This window comes from Puntigrus tetrazona, chromosome 12, assembly GCF_018831695.1.
Source record: "Puntigrus tetrazona isolate hp1 chromosome 12, ASM1883169v1, whole genome shotgun sequence".
In the NCBI taxonomy this organism is placed as follows: Eukaryota; Metazoa; Chordata; class Actinopteri; order Cypriniformes; family Cyprinidae; genus Puntigrus; species Puntigrus tetrazona.
In genome coordinates, this window is record NC_056710.1 from 7,448,474 (window position 1) to 7,469,155 (window position 20,682).

A 20,682-nucleotide genomic window follows, 5' to 3' on the forward strand; every position below is an offset into this window, starting at 1 on the left:
AGCCCTCACATTCTTACTGTCCTCAATTAAAGTTTGGATACGTGTTCTAATTCAAACCTTCTCTGTCAGCCTAGCTATTTCCCTGCATTTATCACACGTGAATCCCTGATCATAACAGAGAAGGACAAGCTATACATGTGATAGACAGTGCAAGTGACGATGCAGGAGAAGCCATTTACTCACCGTATCACTTACCACTCTTGTTTTGATGAGCTTGTGAAAATGGATCACAGCGCGAGGAACAAATGAACAGGAGCGGGAAAAAAGCCTGATCACACGCGGGTGGGAGCGAATGAATCGGCTCTAACTCACCGCGAGTTTTAGATTAAAGCGAACATCAACAGCAGCGAATTAGTTAGATTAATTTAATAGTATCAACGATATGTACACAGTTAAATTATATTTGATCGTTAGAGAAGAGGTGATAAATTGAAAAGCGGCTTACACGCAGCTACAAACAAACCACAGATGAGATGACATCATCACACGCGATGACTTCATCACACACAATGACTTCATCACACACAATGACATCATCACATGCAATGACATCACACGCGATTACATCATTATCACACATTTACATCATCACACACAATGACTTCATCACACACAATGACTTCATCACACACGATGACATCATCACACGTGATGACATCATCACACGCGATGACTTCATCACACGCGATGACATCATCATTATCACACATTTACATCATCACACAATGACTTCATCACACACAATGATTATCATCATCATCATCACACGATGACATCATCACACACGATGACTTCATCACACACAATGACTTCATCACACACAATGACTTCATCACACACAATGACATCATCACATGCAATGACATCATCACACGCGATGACATCATCACACACAATGACTTCATCACACGCGATGACATCATCACAGTAGTACTGTATAAATTTTTACAGTAGCATTTTCAGTCTTTTGGGGTGTTTTTTTTTTTTTTAAATTGAAGTTTTTCATCTTATGATCAAGATCCAATTTATTAAAAAATGTCTGATTAATCAAAATAACTGGACCTTCTGGTGACAATGGAAGAATTTAGTCTGTTGACATGTGCTGGACTTCTCAGAGTATTTAGCTCGCTCATGTTCGTATGCTTTTACATTTGAGAAAAAAGCCCACATCTCAAAATCCAATCAGTACAAAGAAGTCCTGGCAGTTATACCTAAATAGTTTTTTCTGTCAGTAGTTTGTTACACTTGAATGTACATCACAACATGAAAGATTACTCTATTTCATTGTGATTTTATTTACCATGGAAGTTGTGTGTTTTTTACTAGAGTACCCTTGTGCAACATATGAATTTGCATGTGCCAGTGGAGATCAGTGTGTAAGTCTAAGTTACCACTGTGATGGGGTTTATGACTGCAGGGACCACTCAGATGAGAGCGGATGTCGTAAGTTATATGTGTTTAGAAGTCCTCTTTCAACTCTTATTCTCTTTTCAGCTTTTAATTTAGTTAATTTTTAGTTTTTTGCTGTTAACTGTGATATTTAGGGGAAATAACAGATTAGGATGATATTTCAGGACGTGAATCAGTGTTTATATATTTCTGTTGATTAATTTAAGGCACATTTAAATGAATAGTGTATATAACAGAGCCTTAAATTATGCTATAAATACTATAATTTTTATTTGGAAGGAAGCTACTAACTGTGTATATTATTTGTAATCAAGTGCATTATTAGAAGTTAGTGTAGCATCCTAGTGATGAATAATAACACGTATTTTATGTGCAGCCACACGTGGGCCAGGTCTGTGCCATGACAATGAGTTCCAGTGTCAGGTTGATGGATTCTGCATTCCAAAAGCATGGGAATGTGATGGCCATCCAGACTGTGAGGACGGCTCTGATGAACACAATGGCTGCCCTCCTCGAACCTGCAGTTCTTTTCAGTTCCAGTGTGCTAATGGAAACTGTGTGCCTCAAAGCTGGGTTTGTGATGGGGATAATGATTGCAGGGATATGAGTGATGAAACCAACTGTCCCACTCCACCATTCAGCTGCCCATCAGGTCAGTGGTTGTGTCCCACAGACCAGGTGTGCATCACAGAGGCTCAGGTGTGTGATGGCCAGAGAGATTGTCCCAATGGAGCTGACGAGTCTCCCCTCTGCAGTAAGTACTGCTCTTGAAAACATGTATTAGTGCATTAGTATCTGATCTGATCTCTTTCTTTCTCATTGCCTTATTAGATGAAGATGACTGTCAAGTAAATAACGGAGGATGCAGTCATGGTTGTATTCAGGGTCCATTTGGAGCTCAGTGTACCTGTGAACCAGGATTCCAGCTGCTGAATGACTCAAAGACCTGCGACGACATAAATGAGTGTCTGATCCCGGGATTCTGCAGTCAAACGTGTTATAATGAGCGTGGCTCTTTCCGATGCTTTTGCCAAGATGGTTACCAGCTGGAGCCTGATGGACGTACATGCAGAGTCACCTGTAAGCATCATCTCTATCACTTACTTTTTGTCATTAATCACTTACCCCCATGTCACAAGCCTGCTGGTTTTCATCAAAAATATTTAAAATTGTGTTCTGAGGATAAACAAAGCTTATCGGGTTGGACACCGAGCCCTGTCCGCTTTCACGGACAAGAGGAAAAAACTCTGGACTCGGTAGTCCACCAATTTCCGAGCTCTCTCCCTGACAGCACGCCAAACACGCTTACTTTTTACCGTTACTATGATTAATTATATGTAAGTGCGAACTCGTGAAATGGTATGGGTGTAAGTGGTTAATGACAAAATAATTTTTTTTTGTGTAGGGTAACCAAAATTGAATAGTGATAACTATTATAAGGACACAAGGATAGTAAAACTTGAAATCTGTGAGAAAATGTGTAATCTCCTCCAGCTCCAGGTGATGCTTTACTTCTGGTGGCCAGACGCAGCCAGATCAGCGCTAACCGCATCTATTTCAGGCCACCCCTTATTTTTCCTGTTGTCACTGGAACAAGCATTGTTGCTGTAGACTTTGATAATGTCAATAAACGAGTCTACTGGGGTGATTCATCTGAGAAAATGATCTATAGTTCTTTCCAGAATGGCACAGACAAAAAACAGGTAACTACTAAGAAGAAATTAAGGTCTAGTTGTCTTAAGATGGCTTATGCATTTCAGTGTATGCATAAACTACTTTTTATATTACTGTTTATCAACTACGTTTTGGGATTGACTCATTTGATGATGCTGGTATGTTAGGTTTTCTCCTCCGGCCTGATGGTACCTGAAAGCATAGCAGTGGATTGGGTGGGTAGAAACATTTACTGGACTGACTACGTCATGGAAAACATTGAAGTATCTACTCTGGATGGCCGTTTCCGGAAGGTTTTGATTACCAAGAATGTTACCAGCCCTCGTGGATTAGCTCTAGACCCTCGTAACCAGTATGCATATAAACTTACAGATTGGTTTTTATTTTGAGAAATTTAAATCAACCATTATCACCCATTACTGTCCTTATTTAGCTTCATGTTGTTTTAAATCCATAGGCCAACAGAAATGGCATATAATATGATAAACAGAAGCTCAACCAAACTCAAATAAATGATGCACAAGAACAAATCTCATTAGTTCTTGTCTAAGTCATTGACTCTTGTGTGTCAGACAAGCACATCTGAGTTTCTGTTGATCATATTTTATGCAATCTATGCATGTATATGAATGTTTTTTTATGTAAGTAGAAGTCAAAATTTAATCTGTTCATTATATGAAGTGATCACGTCTTCAGAAGACTTGATTAAACATTATGGATTCATACTTTTACAATCTTTTCATGAACCTCTGAAGACAACGTTTTCAGTGTAAGGACTGAAATCTTTCAAGTTTTATTGATTGATTAAGTGCTTTAAGAAGATCTGTTGAGTTTGGAATAATATGAAGATTTTTTTTTTCTCTGGGTGAAATATTGAAATATTGTAAGGTTTTTTAATAAAAGATGAGGTCTTATATCATCAAATTATAATTCCTTCTGTTTTTTCTCAGCACCAATGTAATGTTCTGGTCAGACTGGGGTCAGAATCCTCGAATAGAGCAGGCTAGTATGGATGGATCTGCAAGAATAGCAATTGTGACTAGCAAGGTATACTGGCCCAATGGACTTACACTGGATTACACAACTAGAAGACTATACTTTGTTGATGCTTACCTGAAATATATTGACTACTGTGACTATGATGGCAAAAACAGGCATCAAGTCTTTGCAAGTGACATGGTAACTATTTAACCCTGGTCTACATTTTACATGAAATATAAGGCACTGTATGGTTTATCTAATGTATGTTTTCTCATCACCTCCTACCATCTTTGTGTCTGCAGGTTCTTCAGCAACCCCATGGCATAACCCTCTTCGAAGACAACATATACTGGAGTGACCGCTACACAAGCCAAATCATGAGGACTAACAAATTTCATGGAGGAAATATAACCACCCTTCTGACCAGTGTGTACCAGTGCATGGGTATTGCCATGGATCACCCCGTCAAGCAGCCTTTAGGTAAGTTTTTCATGCAGATTATTAATGAAAGGGGTTTATTTTTTTTAGTTGACTATTATTGTCTGTTGGATCCCATACAGGACTTAACCCCTGTGAGAACCATCCATGCAGTCAGCTGTGTCTGCTATCAGTCTTAAGACCACGATACTACAGGTGTGACTGCCAATCTGGCTGGACCCTTGAGAATGATGGTCGTACTTGTACTAAAGGTTAGAGTCTTGGCTAAATGAACATGTGCTAATTGACTTCTTAAGGTGATGATGTTAGGTTAATGATACTGTAATAATTATTTTTCCTAGATGACACACCGTTCTTGATGGTCGTCAGAGATACAGTAATTATGGGGATTCCTCTCAACCCCAATGACACATCCAACAATGCCATGGCACCAATTTCAGGCATCACACAAGGCAGAGATATTGATTTTGATGATCAAGAGCAGTTTGTTTACTGGGTGCAAGGCACTGTAAGTTAAAAACAATGTTTTGGAACTAACCTAATAGAAATTGATGATGTATCTTTTTCTTGTGTTATATATAAGTATATATGTATGTATTTATGTATGTACCCATATCTCCTTGAAACCACAACAAATGCCTTGTGTGTTTGGGCACACTTGGCCAATAAAGTAATAATACTAAGATTGAATAAATTGAAATAAATCTTTATTTAAAAAAAAGAAAAACTATATAATTGAACCAAATAGTACAAAAATATTGTTTCTTTTTTCCCCAGGGCTCAATTTATAGAAGCAAGACAGATGGGGCAAATCGAACTCAGTTTGCACCAGCTGCTGTCATTGGTTCCCCCTCTGGTCTTGCTTTTGATTGGATAACACGAATCATGTACTACACTAATCCCACTGTTAAGACCATTGAGGTGAACATTTCCTTACACATTAACACATTAGCATATATGAGATATTATTTAATTTCATTATTTTGAATTATTTATTTAGTGTTTATTGATTTTTATGTAATTTTATTGAAATGTTTGCTTATCTTCCCACAAAAGGTCATAAGGGTTGATGGATCTCAACATTACAGGAAAACAATCATCGCAAACACAGGGAAACCAGAGGGAGCTGGAGAGCCAATAGGAATAGCTCTTGATCCAGCCAGAGGGTAAACAATTTTTGTGACTAGTATACATTTGTCCAGCACTAATTAGTTATTAAATCAAGTTATTAATGTACTGTTGTCATTCAACCATCATGCAGGACACTGTTCTGGACAGACAGAGGTTCAGATAGTGGAGTTCCACCAAAGGTGGCAAGTGCCGACATGGATGGTGGAAACCTCAGAAACCTCTACACTGACAACCTGGGCAATGTTGAGTTCATCGCTGCAGACATAGAGGCCAGGAAAATCTACTGGGGTGTCCCTCAATCTGGGATGGTGAGAAACACATTTGTTCATAAATCCACATGTGGAAATAAGTAATTATGCACTTGTTCTACTTTCCTGTCTTTTGACTTTTCTGTGATTGGTAGATTGAATGTGGAACGATGGATGGTGTGAGCAGGGTGACCATCGTGAGTGGCCTGTCCCACCCCTGGGGCATCACTGTGTACCAAAACTACCTTTATTATACTGACCTTGACTATGAGGTCATTGAGAGAGTGGACAAGAACACAGGCGCAGACATGGTGGTAATGAGGAGTGGCATGACAGGGGTGCACGCACTAAAAGTGCATGCCAGAGACAGTAAGTAAAGCATTACAGTCTGCAATTTAAATTAGTTATAATTTAAAGATGTCATCTATAAATTCTGCTGACTTGTAAAAAAGTGGAGTGATACAAGATAGTAGCACTTGTACTGTAGGTTGCCATTGGCTAAATATTCAGTTTTATATATTTAGCATTAATTACAAAATGTTTGACATACCAAAACATCTGGATTTTAACTTTTTTTTTTTAATAATACACTATATTCTGTTTATCATCAATTCTTTAAAACCAGACTCTGCTGGCACTACCAACGCTTGCAGTACGGACAATGGAGGCTGTCCCCACCTGTGTCTGCCAAAACCTGATGGACAAAAGACATGCGCTTGCACCACAGGTTTTATCCCATCTCAGGATGGGTCTCACTGTGAACAGTATGACTCTTATGCTATAGTGTCCTCGTCCAAATTCATTAGAGGATTCCATATCAACAGCTCTGACCACTCTGAGGCCATGGTTCCTGTGGGAGCAAGTAAGTATAGATTACAGTTTGACCTCTGTAAATGTAAAAAATGTAATGTTTTTTTAAATTAATAAATGTAAAAAATGAATAAATGTTATTATGTGATGTAGCATTTTGTATTAAAAAACATAATCTGCTTTTATTTTGTAGATACTTACTCAGTTCTTAGCAAGCTGGATATGCACATTTCCTCTGGATTTCTGTACTGGATTGATAACAGCACCTACTCATCCTACAGAGGCATTTATAGGACAAAGACAGATGGCTCACGCTATTCTACTGTCATCAGTCAGTTAGGCACTGGAAGGATTCAGGGCTTGGCAGTAGATTGGATCGCAGGTACATTAATGTTAAAGTGACACCATGTATACTGTGTAAGTGGATTGTATGTGTTTATATTTCAGGCTGATTCTTTTGTTTTTTTTATGTCAGGAAACTTGTACTTCACTAACGAATATACCTCTCAAACATACCTTGAGGTGTTACGTCTGAACACAAGCATTCAACTTGTCCTGCTGAAGAGTTCAGTGGATCGTCCCCTAGACCTTGCCGTCAGCCCTAAATTGCGTCTCCTCTTCTGGACTGATGCTGGCCAGTCACCCAAGATTGAGAGTGCTCTTTTGGATGGTACAAATCGGACAGTTCTTGCCTCTACAAGCCTGTCATCCCCCCGAGGGTTAACAGTCGATTACACCAATGATTTCTTGTACTGGGTTGATGACACATTGGATATGATTTCCTGCATGGCGTCTGATGGCTCTCAGCGGCAGATTGTACGCTATGGTAGTCGCTACCCTGCACCATACAGTGTAGCCATCTTTGGTGAGTATATGTTGTGGGTGGATCGCAAACTGGGCAAACTGTTCCAGGCAAGCAAGAGTCCTGGGAATACAGATACACCAGAGGTTATCCGAGATGGTATAGAGGATCTGACAGATATTGGAGTATTTGACTCCCATGTCCAGCCCACTTCTGCCAACCTGGTGGGTTTTAACCCATGCACTGAGGACAACGGGCGTTGTCAACAGTTTTGTTTTGCAATGCCCGAGCAGCAACAGCCCAAATGTGCCTGTGCCCATGGTTCTCTGCTCAGCAATGGTGTCTCATGTGGCTTTGGCCTGGATGAGTACCTGATCTTCACCACAGATTACACCGTGAACAGCTTGAGGCTGGACCCAGAGGACCACAGCACCCCATTTCCCACCTTTACCCTTGGCTATGGTGTTTTAGCCACCGAGTTTGACTTCCAGGACAAAAGAGTGTTCTTTACCCAATATGTGGGTTTAGGCAGGAGTAAAATAGGATACATTCTAACCACCAGCAGCACTAGCCCACCGATCACCATAGCCAGTGGTAGAGTCTAAATATTTAATACTTTAATAATATTTAATAATCAGAATAAGTAAGCAAAAACCATCCAATAACAATGTTATAGTGTTCTCTGCTTTCTTTTCATCTGTTAGATCTTGATGATCCTGAAGGTCTGGCATATGATTGGATCCACAAGCGTCTTTATTTCACAGATTATTACAATCGGAGTGTGCAGTCTATGGGAATAGATGGCCAAAACCGTTCCTTCATTGCACATAGTGACCGCCCCAGAGCCATTGTGGTGGATCCTTGCTATGGGTAAGAACTGCTGACACTTAACCTATATTCTGTTAACCCAGAATTGTATTGTTTTTCCATATTTCACTCTTATCATTAGGTCTGCATGATCAATTGAAGATGAATTGAAACCACAATATGAGGCTTTAAAATGCCTAGGTTTAAATTGTTGTTATCATTAGGTTAATATAATTATAATAATTTCTCTCTGAAAACTCAGATACCTGTACTGGACTGACTGGGGATCTCCTGCTAAAATTGAGCGAGCCACACTCGGTGGAAACTTCCGAATCCCAATTGTAAACACAAGCCTCTCTCAACCTAACGCTCTGTCTTTGGATTATGAAGAACGACTGCTGTATTGGGCTGATTCAACGCTGTGAGTTTACACTGACCACATCAGCTTTGTTTGTTAAAAATTTGTTGTTGTTTGTTATTTGTTATTTATTTGTTATTTGTTGTTTGCAGTAAAAATAAATTTTACCTCTCTTTGTCACAGGGATAAGATTGAGCGTGCCTCTTTGACTGGAGAGAACAGGGAGATCATTCTTAGTCAGACACAGTACCCATTTTCTGTGACAGTGTTCCAGCAGGATATCTACTGGACTGACTGGAACACACGGATTGTATACCGCGCAAACAAGGATGACGGTTCTGGTCTGACTATAATGGCCACTGATCTCCAGTACAGGCCCAATGATATCCACGTCTTCTCTGCCAGCAAGCAGGAGAGCTGCTCGAGTCCCTGCCAGCTGTTCAACGGAGGATGCAGCCATGTTTGTGTCCCAGGTCGGTCTAAAGCACTTATTTGACTAAGAAAAAGTTGTATATAAATATATATTACACAATATATTTCACGCAGCTTGAGTGTCACTGCAATTAAAGCAAAAGAGAAAATTTTTATATTTTTTAATTAAGTTCTTCAGTCAAATTGAAGTAAGTTTTTACTTGCTCTTAGATCACTGCTGTATTCAGATTGCTTGTTGACTGATTAGTATTTTCCCTTGTATTAGATTACATCTCATGTCTTTCATCTGTCACTTTATCTCAGGACCTACTGGTCCAGAGTGTCAGTGTCCTAGCAATGGCAACTGGTATCTGGCCAACGATGGTAAAGACTGCATCCCCGACAATGGGCAGCGGTGCCATGCAGATCAGTTCACATGTCTGAATGGAAACTGTTTGACTCAGCGCTGGAAATGTGATGGCTACAAGGACTGCATAGATGGCTCAGATGAGCTCGAGAGAGTGTGTGGTAAGCAACCTTACCAATTGTTTGCAAAAAAAAATTAATTTAGTACTATGTACTATTGTTATGCTTAAATTTTAAAACAAAAATTCCTTCTACAGCTTTCCATACCTGCTCACCCACGCAATTCACTTGTGATAACGGAGGTTGTGTGCCTCTGTACTATGTGTGTGATTACACAAACGACTGTGGAGATAACAGCGATGAGCATGGTTGTCCCTTCCCAACCTGTAACCCTACCACAGAGTTCACCTGTGCTAATGGACGCTGCATCAGTGCAGCTTTTGTGTGTGATGGAATCAATGACTGTCGAGACAACGGAACCACGGATGAAGTTAACTGTCGTAAGTGAAGTAGTTAGGCACATTTTAGGCACATTTTATTTCAGTTGCCAATACAACATTTCTAAAAAAAATGACTGTTAGGTTTTTTGTACCTAATATTTACCTAATGTGTATTTTTTAAAGATCTATTTAAATGAATGAAAACACTTTTTTGTTGCATTGAATTTTCACTCTTTTTTACCTCTTTATCTAAAACAAATTATTAGCGGACAGAACCTGTGCACCCGGCTTAGTAAAATGTGACACCACCAACATCTGCATTTCTTCAAGTAGCTTGTGCGATGGCTTTAACAACTGTGGGGATAACAGTGATGAAAATCCACTCTTCTGTGGTGAGTTTCAGGGTCTCAGCTATTAACTGTTGCCTGCAGATCCCCCTCATGATAGACATTTTATTTTTTGAGTGAATAATACATAAAAATACATAAAAACCTTAAAGTCATGTCTTTTTTTGAACAGCTGGCCGGACTTGCTCAGCAGATGAGTTTCGCTGTGATAACGGGAAGTGTATTCCCCAGTTATGGGTGTGTGATCGAATCCCAGATTGTTTGGATGGCACAGATGAGCCACCCACCTGCGGTACTTATCAAATCCCTCTCCTGTCTGTGTAGTAGATCCTGGAATGACTATGTAATACTTTTTGTCTTATTCCACAGAGGATCAGGTTCGTACTTGTAACCCTCAGCAGTTTAGCTGTGCAAATGGACACTGTATTTTGGCAACGTGGGTATGTGATGGCAACAACGACTGTGGAGACAATAGTGATGAGGCCCAGGAACTGCAGTGCGGTGAGGTCTATCATCCATTTTCAAAAAAACAACAAATCAATGCATATTAGTTCTAATCTGACTATTATTTTGTATTTCAGGATCAAGGACTTGTAACCCCAACGATTTCACATGCCCCACTTGGTACCCAGGCTATCCAAAGTGTATTTCATGGAGTTATGTGTGTGATGGAGAGAAGGACTGCACAGATGCCGCAGATGAGCTGCACAACTGCCCCAACCGTACTTGCCACATGAACGAGTTTGCTTGCGCCAATGGTCGCTGCATTCAGTTGCCCTTCCAGTGAGTTCTTCTCTTCCAGCCATATCTCAAGCAAAATCAAATGCTTGTAAAATATAAATCTATATTGTGCCTCTGAATCTCCTCCTCAGATGTGACCGTGTAAATGACTGTGGGGATGGCAGCGATGAAATTGGTTGTGTGTATCGCACCTGCTCCAGTCAAGAGTTCACCTGCCAGAATGGAGTGTGTATTCCATCCTCGTATGTATGTGATGGTTATACAGACTGTCAGGATGGCACTGATGAACTTGAAGGGTTGTGCAGAAGTCCAGAGCCCACCTGTGCACCTGGAGATTTCATGTGCAGTTCTGGGGAGTGCATTAACATCCACAAGGTCTGCGACCATCAAAGGGACTGCTCCGACAACAGTGATGAAAAGGGCTGTGGTAAGACACCACTCGTATTTAGGAAAATTTGTGTCCAAAATACCAAATGCAATATTTATATATGCAATGTTTTTTTTTGACACATTGATGAATTGCCCACACATAATTCTGTCTGCACACATTCAGGTCATACTGTCATTACAGCAGACACATGTACAAATAAATAAATAAAATATGACAATTAATTTGTAAATACCACATTTATAATTACAACGGAACTAATGAACTGGACAAATTAAGTAATGATATGCCTTTCTGTCCTTCCAAAGGCATAAATGAGTGCAGTAACCCAGCCATTCACCAGTGTGCTCAGAACTGTGTAGATACCCAGACGGGTTACTACTGCTCCTGCAGGGATGGCTACAAACTTATGCCAGATGGCAAGGCCTGTGAAGATGTAGATGAATGCAAAGAGGAACCGGGAGTGTGCAGTCAGGTGTGTGAGAACGCAGTGGGTTCCTTCTATTGCAAGTGTGCATCGGGATACATTCGGGAGCCTGATGGACGCACCTGCAGGCAGAACAGTGGGATCACACCATACCTACTCTATAGCAACCGTTACTACATCCGGAACCTGACCTCTGATGGATCGTCCTTGTCAGTGGTTCTGCAGGGTCTATCGAACGTTGTTGCTCTGGACTTTGATACTACTGAGAAACAATTATACTGGGTGGATGTTGGTACACAGCGCATTGAGCGGATGTATTTAGATGGCACAGGAAGGGAGGTTATATTGAAGAGTGAACTGGACGGAGCAGAAGGCCTGGCTGTGGACTGGGTGGGCCGGTAGGTTAATGACGACTTAATTCACTTATTTATTTAAAGGATGTTAAACCCTGTCCATTTGAGGGGTTTTATCTATGGGTGGGTTTTTTTCTTGCAGAAAGCTATACTGGGCAGATGCGACTATGGAAGCCATTCATGTCTCTGAACTTGATGGACGTTACCGGAAAAAACTCCTGAAAGGTTGTGTTGACGCCAATTCTACATACTGCTTCACCAATCCACGGGCTGTTGCTGTTAACCCTAAATATGGGTGAGCTAAAATAATTGATTGAATGATTGATTTTATTTATTAAGTTGAATCTTGTGTGCAAACATTCCCTTTCCCGTTTTCGGTCAGATGGCTATATTGGACAGACTGGGGGCGGACGGCTTTCATTGGCAGGGCTGGAATGGACGGAACAAGCACATCAGCTATCATCACTACCAAACTTGTGTGGCCTCATGCCCTGACCATCGACTACACCAACAACAAAATATTTTTTGCTGACGCTCATCTCAATTTCCTTGAGTAAGTTGTGTCCTGTACTGTATCCAAACCAAATGTGATCTTCAGATGGTAACAAGACAGGCCCGCTTTATGTAACACAGTATTATGAATATAATGAATCAGCGGGAACCATTTTACCACTCTGGTGGCAGCATTTTTCACAGCGATCATCAATGGTGAAAGAATAGTACTGTTATAGGGTAAAGGAATGTAATTTTAAGAGAATGTAGCAGTGTAAACTTCAAACATCTACTTTATATTCTATATAAGCACAGCTGTGTGTTTTATATATATATACATTTGTATTAAGGTATTGATGTATCATATACCTATAGAATTTATACATTTATTTCCTAACAGTTATGCTGATATGGATGGACAAAACAGACATAGGGCTATAACAGGCTCCATGCCCCATGCTTTTGCTCTGACCCTGTTTGAGGATTTAGTGTATTGGACTGACTGGAACACCCACAACATAGAGAGACCCCACAAATACACTGGCGCTAACCGTGTTGTAATGGGAAACAACACACATCGTCCTAATGACATCCACATTTACCACCCTTATAGACAACCAAGCAGTAAGACTATATATATATATAATTAATTTCATCATTAACTTGCTTGTTAACTTGTCTGATCCTTGTTAGAATGTGTTATCGATGTGTTATTTTCCTAGGTGCCAATCCATGCAATAACCATGACATGACCTGCAGTCACCTGTGTCTGATTGGACCCGGGGGAACAACGGCCAGATGTGAGTGTCCAGATCACTTCATTGGTCTGGCAATTGGCTTTAAGATACAGTGTGTGGCTGACTGCTCGAGCACTCAGTTCCGCTGTGGAGACAATGAGAAGTAAGTAAATCCATTTTATGATAATTTGGTCACCTTGAGCTCTTTCACACTTTCTTCTCTGTTTGACTTTTGTCTCCAGGTGCATTCCTATATGGTGGAAGTGTGATGGTCAGTCAGACTGTGGGGATGGCTCAGATGAGCCTCAGACATGTCCTCCACGTTACTGCCCAATTGGACGCTTCCAATGCCAGGATGGGAACTGCACCTACCCATTTTTCCTGTGTGATGGCCATAATAATTGTCCAGATGGATCTGATGAAGATGCTGCACTTTGCAGTATGCAATACTTTTATTCAATGCTATGACAGTAACAAGAACTTCAGTATCAACAGAACAGTTTTTGGTTGTGTTGATTATTGAATCTGGTAGCTAAACTGCTTAGTTTGAGTCCTGCAGCTGCATTTTTAAAATTAATAGTTACATGATATTTGTTACCAGGTGACTATCGTTGCTCTGAGAACCAGTTCCAGTGTAAAAATAAGCACTGTATCCCAATATCCTGGCACTGCGATGGAGTACAAGACTGTGCAGATGGCAGTGATGAGGAAGCTGACAGCTGTGCTAAGAAAACCTGCAAACCTGGACAGTTTCAATGCAAAAATGGACTCTGCATACCACCAAGCTATGTGTGTGATGCACAGAACGACTGTGGAGACAACTCAGATGAACCGTATAACGAGTGCAGTGAGTGTCATGTCCCTTTAGGAAAATAGGCCATTCATTACCAGCTTGGAATTAATTGACCTTTGATATTTGTCTTTTTTGTAGTGGGTTCTGATTATAAGTGCGATCCAGACACTGAGTTCTCCTGCCAATCAAACTATCGTTGTATACCACTATGGGCTGTGTGTGATGGCACCAATGACTGCTTAGACAACAGTGATGAGCAGAGCTGCCGTAAGTCCCAAAGATTTAAAATATTCACAGGTTGACAGACAACAGAAACAAAAAATCTTCAAGATAAAATAGTTTTCCAGTACCAGAACAACAGCAGCATAAAAACTAAAATGGGCTAGAATGTATACAAGTTTTGATGCACCTGCTCATTCTATTTTGTTACATATGTCCATATTTTAACTTCTTCAAAGTCACTATTTTTGTCTAGATTCATGCTCTACACACCTACCGACATCTTGAGTTTTCTTCATGTAGGACACTATTTGTTGTCTTTTTATCTTGACTAACTCGTCTATTTCAAAAATTAAATACAGTTTTTGTTTTGTATGCATTTTGTTTGCATAACAAAACCTTCTTAAACTTCTTAAATATTAGATTTAAAATGTAACAAGCCAGGTAATATTGGAGCTTCCTTTGTCACGATTCAGCAATAAACATACATCCCTTTTAATGGGTTATGTAAAAGTGATTATAATTGAATTTGCTTTGAACATTTATAAAATAAATGAAAATCAACCTCCCGATTTTGCTACATGCAGATGAGTTGACCTGTGACCCTCTTGGAGATTTCCGCTGTGATAATCACCTCTGTGTGCCCATTCGCTGGCGCTGTGATGGGAACAATGACTGTGGGGATGGATCAGATGAGAGAAACTGTGGTAGGTAATGTGTTGAGCCATTCATTACCTCTTAGGCATGTGCTGTATGGAGCTCAGAGTTTTCATGTATGTGCTCACAGAACCAAGACATTGCTCTGAGAGCGAGTATCGCTGTGACAACCAGCAGTGCATTCCAGGATCTTGGGTTTGTGACCATGACAATGATTGTGGGGACAATTCTGATGAGCGAGACTGTGGTAAGTTGAAGTCAACATAAATGAAACCCATTCACTATTTTAACCCTTTCCTTTTGATCTTCTCAACACCACAGGTCTCTGAATAAGAAATGCATTCTGTTCTCGTGGCTTTCTTACCAGTTACTTACTAATATACCTGACATTGCATATTTATAAAAGTGGAATCATTGACTGCTTACTTTGTTTCTCTTCTTTTGTAAGTCAGTCTAGTGTCTATCAAATTCATGCATATGTAAATAGACATCAAGTCACTGCTGACGTTTTATATCTATATTGGAATATACTATTTCACTCAGAAATACATGACATTATGGCAACAAATACTTTATGCTACTGTTTACTACATGCTACTGGCATACAGATTAAGCATTAAAAATGCTAAAATACTGTAAATGGATTTCACTATTTTTAGATTATTATTGGATTGACCAATATTTTATTTTGTTTGCAGAGCTGCGGACTTGTCGTCCTGGAACATTCCAGTGTACATCTGGACACTGCATTCCAGAAGCTCTTAATTGTGATGGTTTTGCTGACTGCTTGGACTACTCTGATGAGTCCACCTGCCGTGAGTGGGCTGGGCTTGAAATATATAAATGTTTAAAATATTCGTATTGCATATACCGAAAACCTTGATGTTATTCCATACCTTTTGTTTTCCCAACAGCAACACGCTATCCTGGAGGACGCTGGTGTCCATCAAACCAGTTCCAGTGTAACAACAAGCTGTGTGTGAACCAGCAGTGGGTATGTGACGGCTTCAACGACTGTGGAGACAGCTCAGATGAACAACTCAGCCTCTGCTGTAAGACATTATAAGTAAAATTAAATATTATTTTTATAGATCATTTTAACCATTACAATTATAATACTTATAGTTATGATAATAACTATAATTATAATGCAGTAAGGTGCATTATTAAGTTTAAATCTAAACCGGGAAATTCATGTTGGCTTAAGCTGGTCTTTTCAGCAGGAAATTGTTAATAGTGTCACAAATTTTCTGTGATCAGGGAACATCACATGTGAAATGCCAGCCAAATTCCGCTGTGACAATGGCTACTGCATCTATAGTGGTCTCATGTGCAATCAAAAAGATGACTGTGGGGATGGCAGTGACGAGAAGGAAGAAAACTGTAAGATATTGTTAAGATATTGATTATTGGTAAGATATTGTGTTAATGGTTAATGATAACTGTAATGAATTGTGTGTTTTTTTTAAAATCAGGTCAGGCACCCACTCTCGCCCCCTGTACGCCCAATGAGTTTAAATGCACTAATGGCCACTGTGTTGCTCTGCCCTACGTGTGTGACCACAACAACAACTGTGGAGACCTTACAGATGAACTAGGCTGCAGTAAGTCAATGAACATTATCAAATATGATCACTATATGTAGTAATTATTGTACTAAGTTATATTTAAATATTGTGAGTACTTGTTTTGCCTGTAGAGGTAGTTGATGAGTGACTCTTTCCAGATTTTGGCCACGACCGCAACTGTGATGAGAAGTTATGCCAGCACGAGTGCACAAACCTGAACGGCACTGGCTTCATCTGCTCTTGTAAACCTGGCTATGCTGTGGATCCAGATAACACCTTCCTCTGCAATGGTACACACAAACAGATATAAAGCAGACATCTTTCTTTTCAGAGTGGAGAAAATTTTCCTTCTATTTTTTTTTTCAAAATCAGAATCTGTAATCTTTATGCACAAAATTTCACCTGTGTATGCCGATGCACCTGCCTCGTTGTTTTTCATGCCTGTCTTTTGCACCCTGCAGATATAGATGAGTGTTTAGAGTATGGCACATGCCCGCAGGCCTGCAAGAACACTAAAGGAAGCTACGACTGTGATTGTGCCCTGGGCTACAGGAAAGTGGGCACAGGCAATCAGTGTGAGGCTGAAGGTAGGATAGAAATTGTAAGTAGCCACAAACAAGAATTTCTGAGCATGTGTAGCATCTTAAAGCTCTTCTTTGTTAGGTCCTGGACCACTGCTCCTACTGCCAGAGAACATTCGCATCAGACGCTACAACCTCCAGACTGAGGAGTATCATGACTTTTTGCAGGAAGAGGAGCGCATTGTGGCACTGGACTACGACTGGGACCACAACAACACTGGACTTAGTATGTACTTAATTCTAGGGCTTCAATCTCTCAAAAATTGTATTGCTCCTGTACACTTTTTCAAATAAGAAGGTAGCATTTTAAGGTTAAGGTAGCACTTTATAACAATGTCCAGTTGAAAGGCATTTATAAGTGATTAGTTAATGATGAACTAATCATTTACGAAACATAACTATGTGTTCATAGGTGATTAATAAGTTATATGTTAATATGTTTGCTTTGTATCTGGAGTTATAAATCAGTTGCAGGTGATTAGATGATTAGATGATTAACTGATCATTTACAAAACATGACTATATGTTTACAAATTATTAAGTAATATGCTGACAATGTACAAATCTGTCATAAGTTATCTTAAAATAATACAATATCATGAAATAGTCAAGCATATTCTATTATATTACATTTTGCTATTATCTTACAGCATTAAAAATACTCCACCAGTGTCAGAGAAAATATCTGTCTAAGCCTCACCTGTCAGCCTTTATATTGCAGTAATCAAAACCTGTTGTGTAAACGCATGAATAAATAATTTACAATACTTTCACAACATTCTAAAGTGTAATCTACATCATTGGTAGATCTTTCACCCCAGTGTGCACGCACACAACACAACCTGCAACCGATTGGTAAATCAGTTACAACTGATGAGTAGCCTACACTTTCGAATAGAGGATACAGAAAGTGTTGTAATGATTTATTCATGTGTTAGTAGATAATAGTATAATTTTGACATTTAATAATATATTAGTTAATGACTTAACTAGTAACTATACTGAAAAGAATATTTTAGCTACATTTATTTTTTTTTTTTAATTTACAAATTTAGTTCACTAACTTAGTTTTATTTAAATGTAAATAAAAAATATATTGTTTGCAACCACTTAAATTGAAAAAATGTGCATAATTATAACTAATCATGTTATCATAAAGTGTTACCAAATTGTTGACATATGTAATACTTTTGAATAATTTTCATAATTTTGCCTTTTTGTCATAATAATTTTTTGTCCTAAATTACCAAATCAATTTTGGCTTCCATACTCTTTAGTATATGCCCAAAACCTAACTCTTCCTCTATAGACAAAAATAATACATTCTAAATGTATACATATTCTAAATAAATGCACATAATATTTAATTTGATCTGTGTTACAGTATTGCATTTGTCACCTCTCTTGTACTTTTCAGGTATGGTGTATTTTACAGTAGAAGGCACTGGAGCATTGCCTGGTGCTATTAAAAGAGCTTATCTACCAGCTGTGGATGATCATAATAATAACATTGCTGTTGCTGTCCAGCTGGACATCAAATACATCACCAAGCCTTATGGGATTGCAGTGGACTGGGTTGGCAGGTAAAAAACTAAATATTCAAACACTGCACTGAAGCTGAATTATTATAATAATGGTATTGGCAAAAGCCAATCATCTCATGAGCCTTTTATATACTGTACAGGAATTTGTACTGGGCTGATGCACAGCTCAAACGTCTGGAGGTGGCTTTGTTAGACGGACGATACAGGAAGCATCTGATTAATACTGACCTGCAGGAACCCAATTCTGTGGCAATAAACCCTCGTTTGGGGTGAGACTTACATCATATTTGTCTGTGGTGTGTTTAAAGTGATAGTTCACTCCAAGATTAAACTACTTTGGTATCATTTCCGCATCCTTGTGTGATTCTAAATCTACATTCTGTTATTTTATTTTATATCTGGAGCATATTAAAAAGCTCTATTTCTCCCTCAAGCTAACCTGCATTTAAATGTCAGTGTTTGAATTTTGTCGTGTTGTCATGCAGCATGCTCTACTGGATAGACAATGGCAACACGCCACGAATCGAAGGATCCTGGTTGGATGGTCAAGAGAGAAGGGTTCTGGTGGACAGTGCTTTGGGTTGGCCTACGGGTCTGTCCATCGACTTCACAAACAGCGACCGGATCTATTGGTCAGATGCAAAGGAGAGTCGGATTGAGTCCATACTGCCAGATGGACAGAGCAGACAAATATCGGTTTTCATAGGTAAAAGTTTAAATGACTAAATCAATTTTTTTTACATGAAAGTACAGTTAAAATTGTTTTGTTTGTTTTTTCCACCTTAACCACATAGTTTAAAGACAATAGACAATGTAATGATGCAATAAGGGGTCTTATTTTAATATATTCCTTTTAAAATAAAAGGGAAATTCGTATATATTCATATATCACATTTCCTCCCTGTCAGATGTAAGAAACCCTTTCAGTGTGAATGTTTTTGAGGAACATGTGTACTGGAGCACGCAGGAGAAGGGTGAAGTGTTCAGACAGGACAAGTTTGGCAAAGGCACCAAAACCAGACTCCTAATAGCAGGACCTTGGCTTACCCAGATAAACGTCTACCAGCAGCAGAAATACAACTCTATGGCCTGTAAGTAATCACAATAAAAGCGAGATTTACATGATGACCTCTAAATCCAGTCTTTGTTTAAACTAGGTAGTTAGGATTTTGTTGGTAATATGATAGATATACTGTATATGATATTGAACTGTCTCTGTCCCACAGTGAAGAACCCTTGTAAGGGCACATGCAGTCACTTGTGTCTGCTGAGGCCTGGAGGCTACACCTGCGCCTGTCCAGAGGGCACCAGCTTCTTTCCTGAAAGCAATACTGAATGTGACACAGGTGCCTGTTATACTCCTTATCTGTCTTTATAGTCATCTTAACGATATGACCATAAACCAGTTCATTTTAGCTATTGCAACCAACACTATTGACGTCAATCTCTGGGTTCCAGTAATAATAAAAGACATAAGTACTTACACTAAGTCCGTTGGCACATTTTACAGTTCAGTTCTAAATATAGCAGCCGCTCCCATCCATTTGTTTTTGTGATGTTTGATTTGATAGGGTTTGAGCCTGAACCCACCATGCCTCCTCCATGCCAGTGCAGGAACGGTGGAACTTGTTATTTCGATGACAATAAGGCTCTCTGCATGTAAGCTTGTGATCCGATATTGACATACATGTTTTATGAGAAAAAAAGTGTTTCAAAAGCAGGGATGTTAAAAACTTATGGATGTGGTAATGCTAACTGTTCATTCCCCCCTTAAAGTTGCCCCCCTGAATGGAAAGGAGATTTCTGTGAGACCAGCGTTTATGGTGTAGTCACAACTTCAGGTAAAATTTATGGCAGTACATGATATCAGCATATAAAATATCATGAAGCAACTTTTCAAGCTGTTGTCTTAGGCAAGCAAACAAGATGACATGATCTAAATCCTCTGTCTCTTTCTAT

The 20,682-nt window shown here is 39.3% G+C and overlaps 1 protein-coding gene across 1 annotated transcript in view; it reads left to right on the forward strand.

Moving 5' to 3' along the window:
• lrp2b (low density lipoprotein receptor-related protein 2b) overlaps positions 1–20,682 on the forward strand; it is a 69,164-nt gene that overhangs the window by 44,922 nt on the left and 3,560 nt on the right. The window contains exons 24-73 of the mRNA XM_043253219.1: positions 1,327–1,443; positions 1,787–2,164; positions 2,242–2,490; positions 2,905–3,113; positions 3,252–3,436; positions 4,035–4,263; positions 4,368–4,545; positions 4,626–4,754; positions 4,845–5,011; positions 5,281–5,424; positions 5,560–5,669; positions 5,765–5,942; positions 6,038–6,251; positions 6,508–6,744; positions 6,886–7,074; positions 7,168–8,085; positions 8,199–8,364; positions 8,564–8,722; positions 8,843–9,132; positions 9,395–9,598; positions 9,694–9,936; positions 10,143–10,268; positions 10,396–10,515; positions 10,593–10,724; positions 10,805–11,006; positions 11,096–11,391; positions 11,661–12,177; positions 12,275–12,427; positions 12,515–12,685; positions 13,025–13,248; positions 13,347–13,524; positions 13,604–13,800; positions 13,963–14,208; positions 14,293–14,421; positions 14,961–15,080; positions 15,161–15,277; positions 15,729–15,845; positions 15,945–16,082; positions 16,291–16,413; positions 16,506–16,634; positions 16,757–16,888; positions 17,060–17,185; positions 17,262–17,405; positions 18,597–18,762; positions 18,864–18,992; positions 19,209–19,429; positions 19,632–19,814; positions 19,950–20,069; positions 20,295–20,382; positions 20,500–20,564. Coding sequence (XP_043109154.1) covers positions 1,327–1,443; positions 1,787–2,164; positions 2,242–2,490; positions 2,905–3,113; positions 3,252–3,436; positions 4,035–4,263; positions 4,368–4,545; positions 4,626–4,754; positions 4,845–5,011; positions 5,281–5,424; positions 5,560–5,669; positions 5,765–5,942; positions 6,038–6,251; positions 6,508–6,744; positions 6,886–7,074; positions 7,168–8,085; positions 8,199–8,364; positions 8,564–8,722; positions 8,843–9,132; positions 9,395–9,598; positions 9,694–9,936; positions 10,143–10,268; positions 10,396–10,515; positions 10,593–10,724; positions 10,805–11,006; positions 11,096–11,391; positions 11,661–12,177; positions 12,275–12,427; positions 12,515–12,685; positions 13,025–13,248; positions 13,347–13,524; positions 13,604–13,800; positions 13,963–14,208; positions 14,293–14,421; positions 14,961–15,080; positions 15,161–15,277; positions 15,729–15,845; positions 15,945–16,082; positions 16,291–16,413; positions 16,506–16,634; positions 16,757–16,888; positions 17,060–17,185; positions 17,262–17,405; positions 18,597–18,762; positions 18,864–18,992; positions 19,209–19,429; positions 19,632–19,814; positions 19,950–20,069; positions 20,295–20,382; positions 20,500–20,564 — 9,702 coding nt within the window. The remainder of the gene's footprint in view (positions 1–1,326; positions 1,444–1,786; positions 2,165–2,241; positions 2,491–2,904; positions 3,114–3,251; positions 3,437–4,034; positions 4,264–4,367; positions 4,546–4,625; positions 4,755–4,844; positions 5,012–5,280; positions 5,425–5,559; positions 5,670–5,764; positions 5,943–6,037; positions 6,252–6,507; positions 6,745–6,885; positions 7,075–7,167; positions 8,086–8,198; positions 8,365–8,563; positions 8,723–8,842; positions 9,133–9,394; positions 9,599–9,693; positions 9,937–10,142; positions 10,269–10,395; positions 10,516–10,592; positions 10,725–10,804; positions 11,007–11,095; positions 11,392–11,660; positions 12,178–12,274; positions 12,428–12,514; positions 12,686–13,024; positions 13,249–13,346; positions 13,525–13,603; positions 13,801–13,962; positions 14,209–14,292; positions 14,422–14,960; positions 15,081–15,160; positions 15,278–15,728; positions 15,846–15,944; positions 16,083–16,290; positions 16,414–16,505; positions 16,635–16,756; positions 16,889–17,059; positions 17,186–17,261; positions 17,406–18,596; positions 18,763–18,863; positions 18,993–19,208; positions 19,430–19,631; positions 19,815–19,949; positions 20,070–20,294; positions 20,383–20,499; positions 20,565–20,682) is intronic.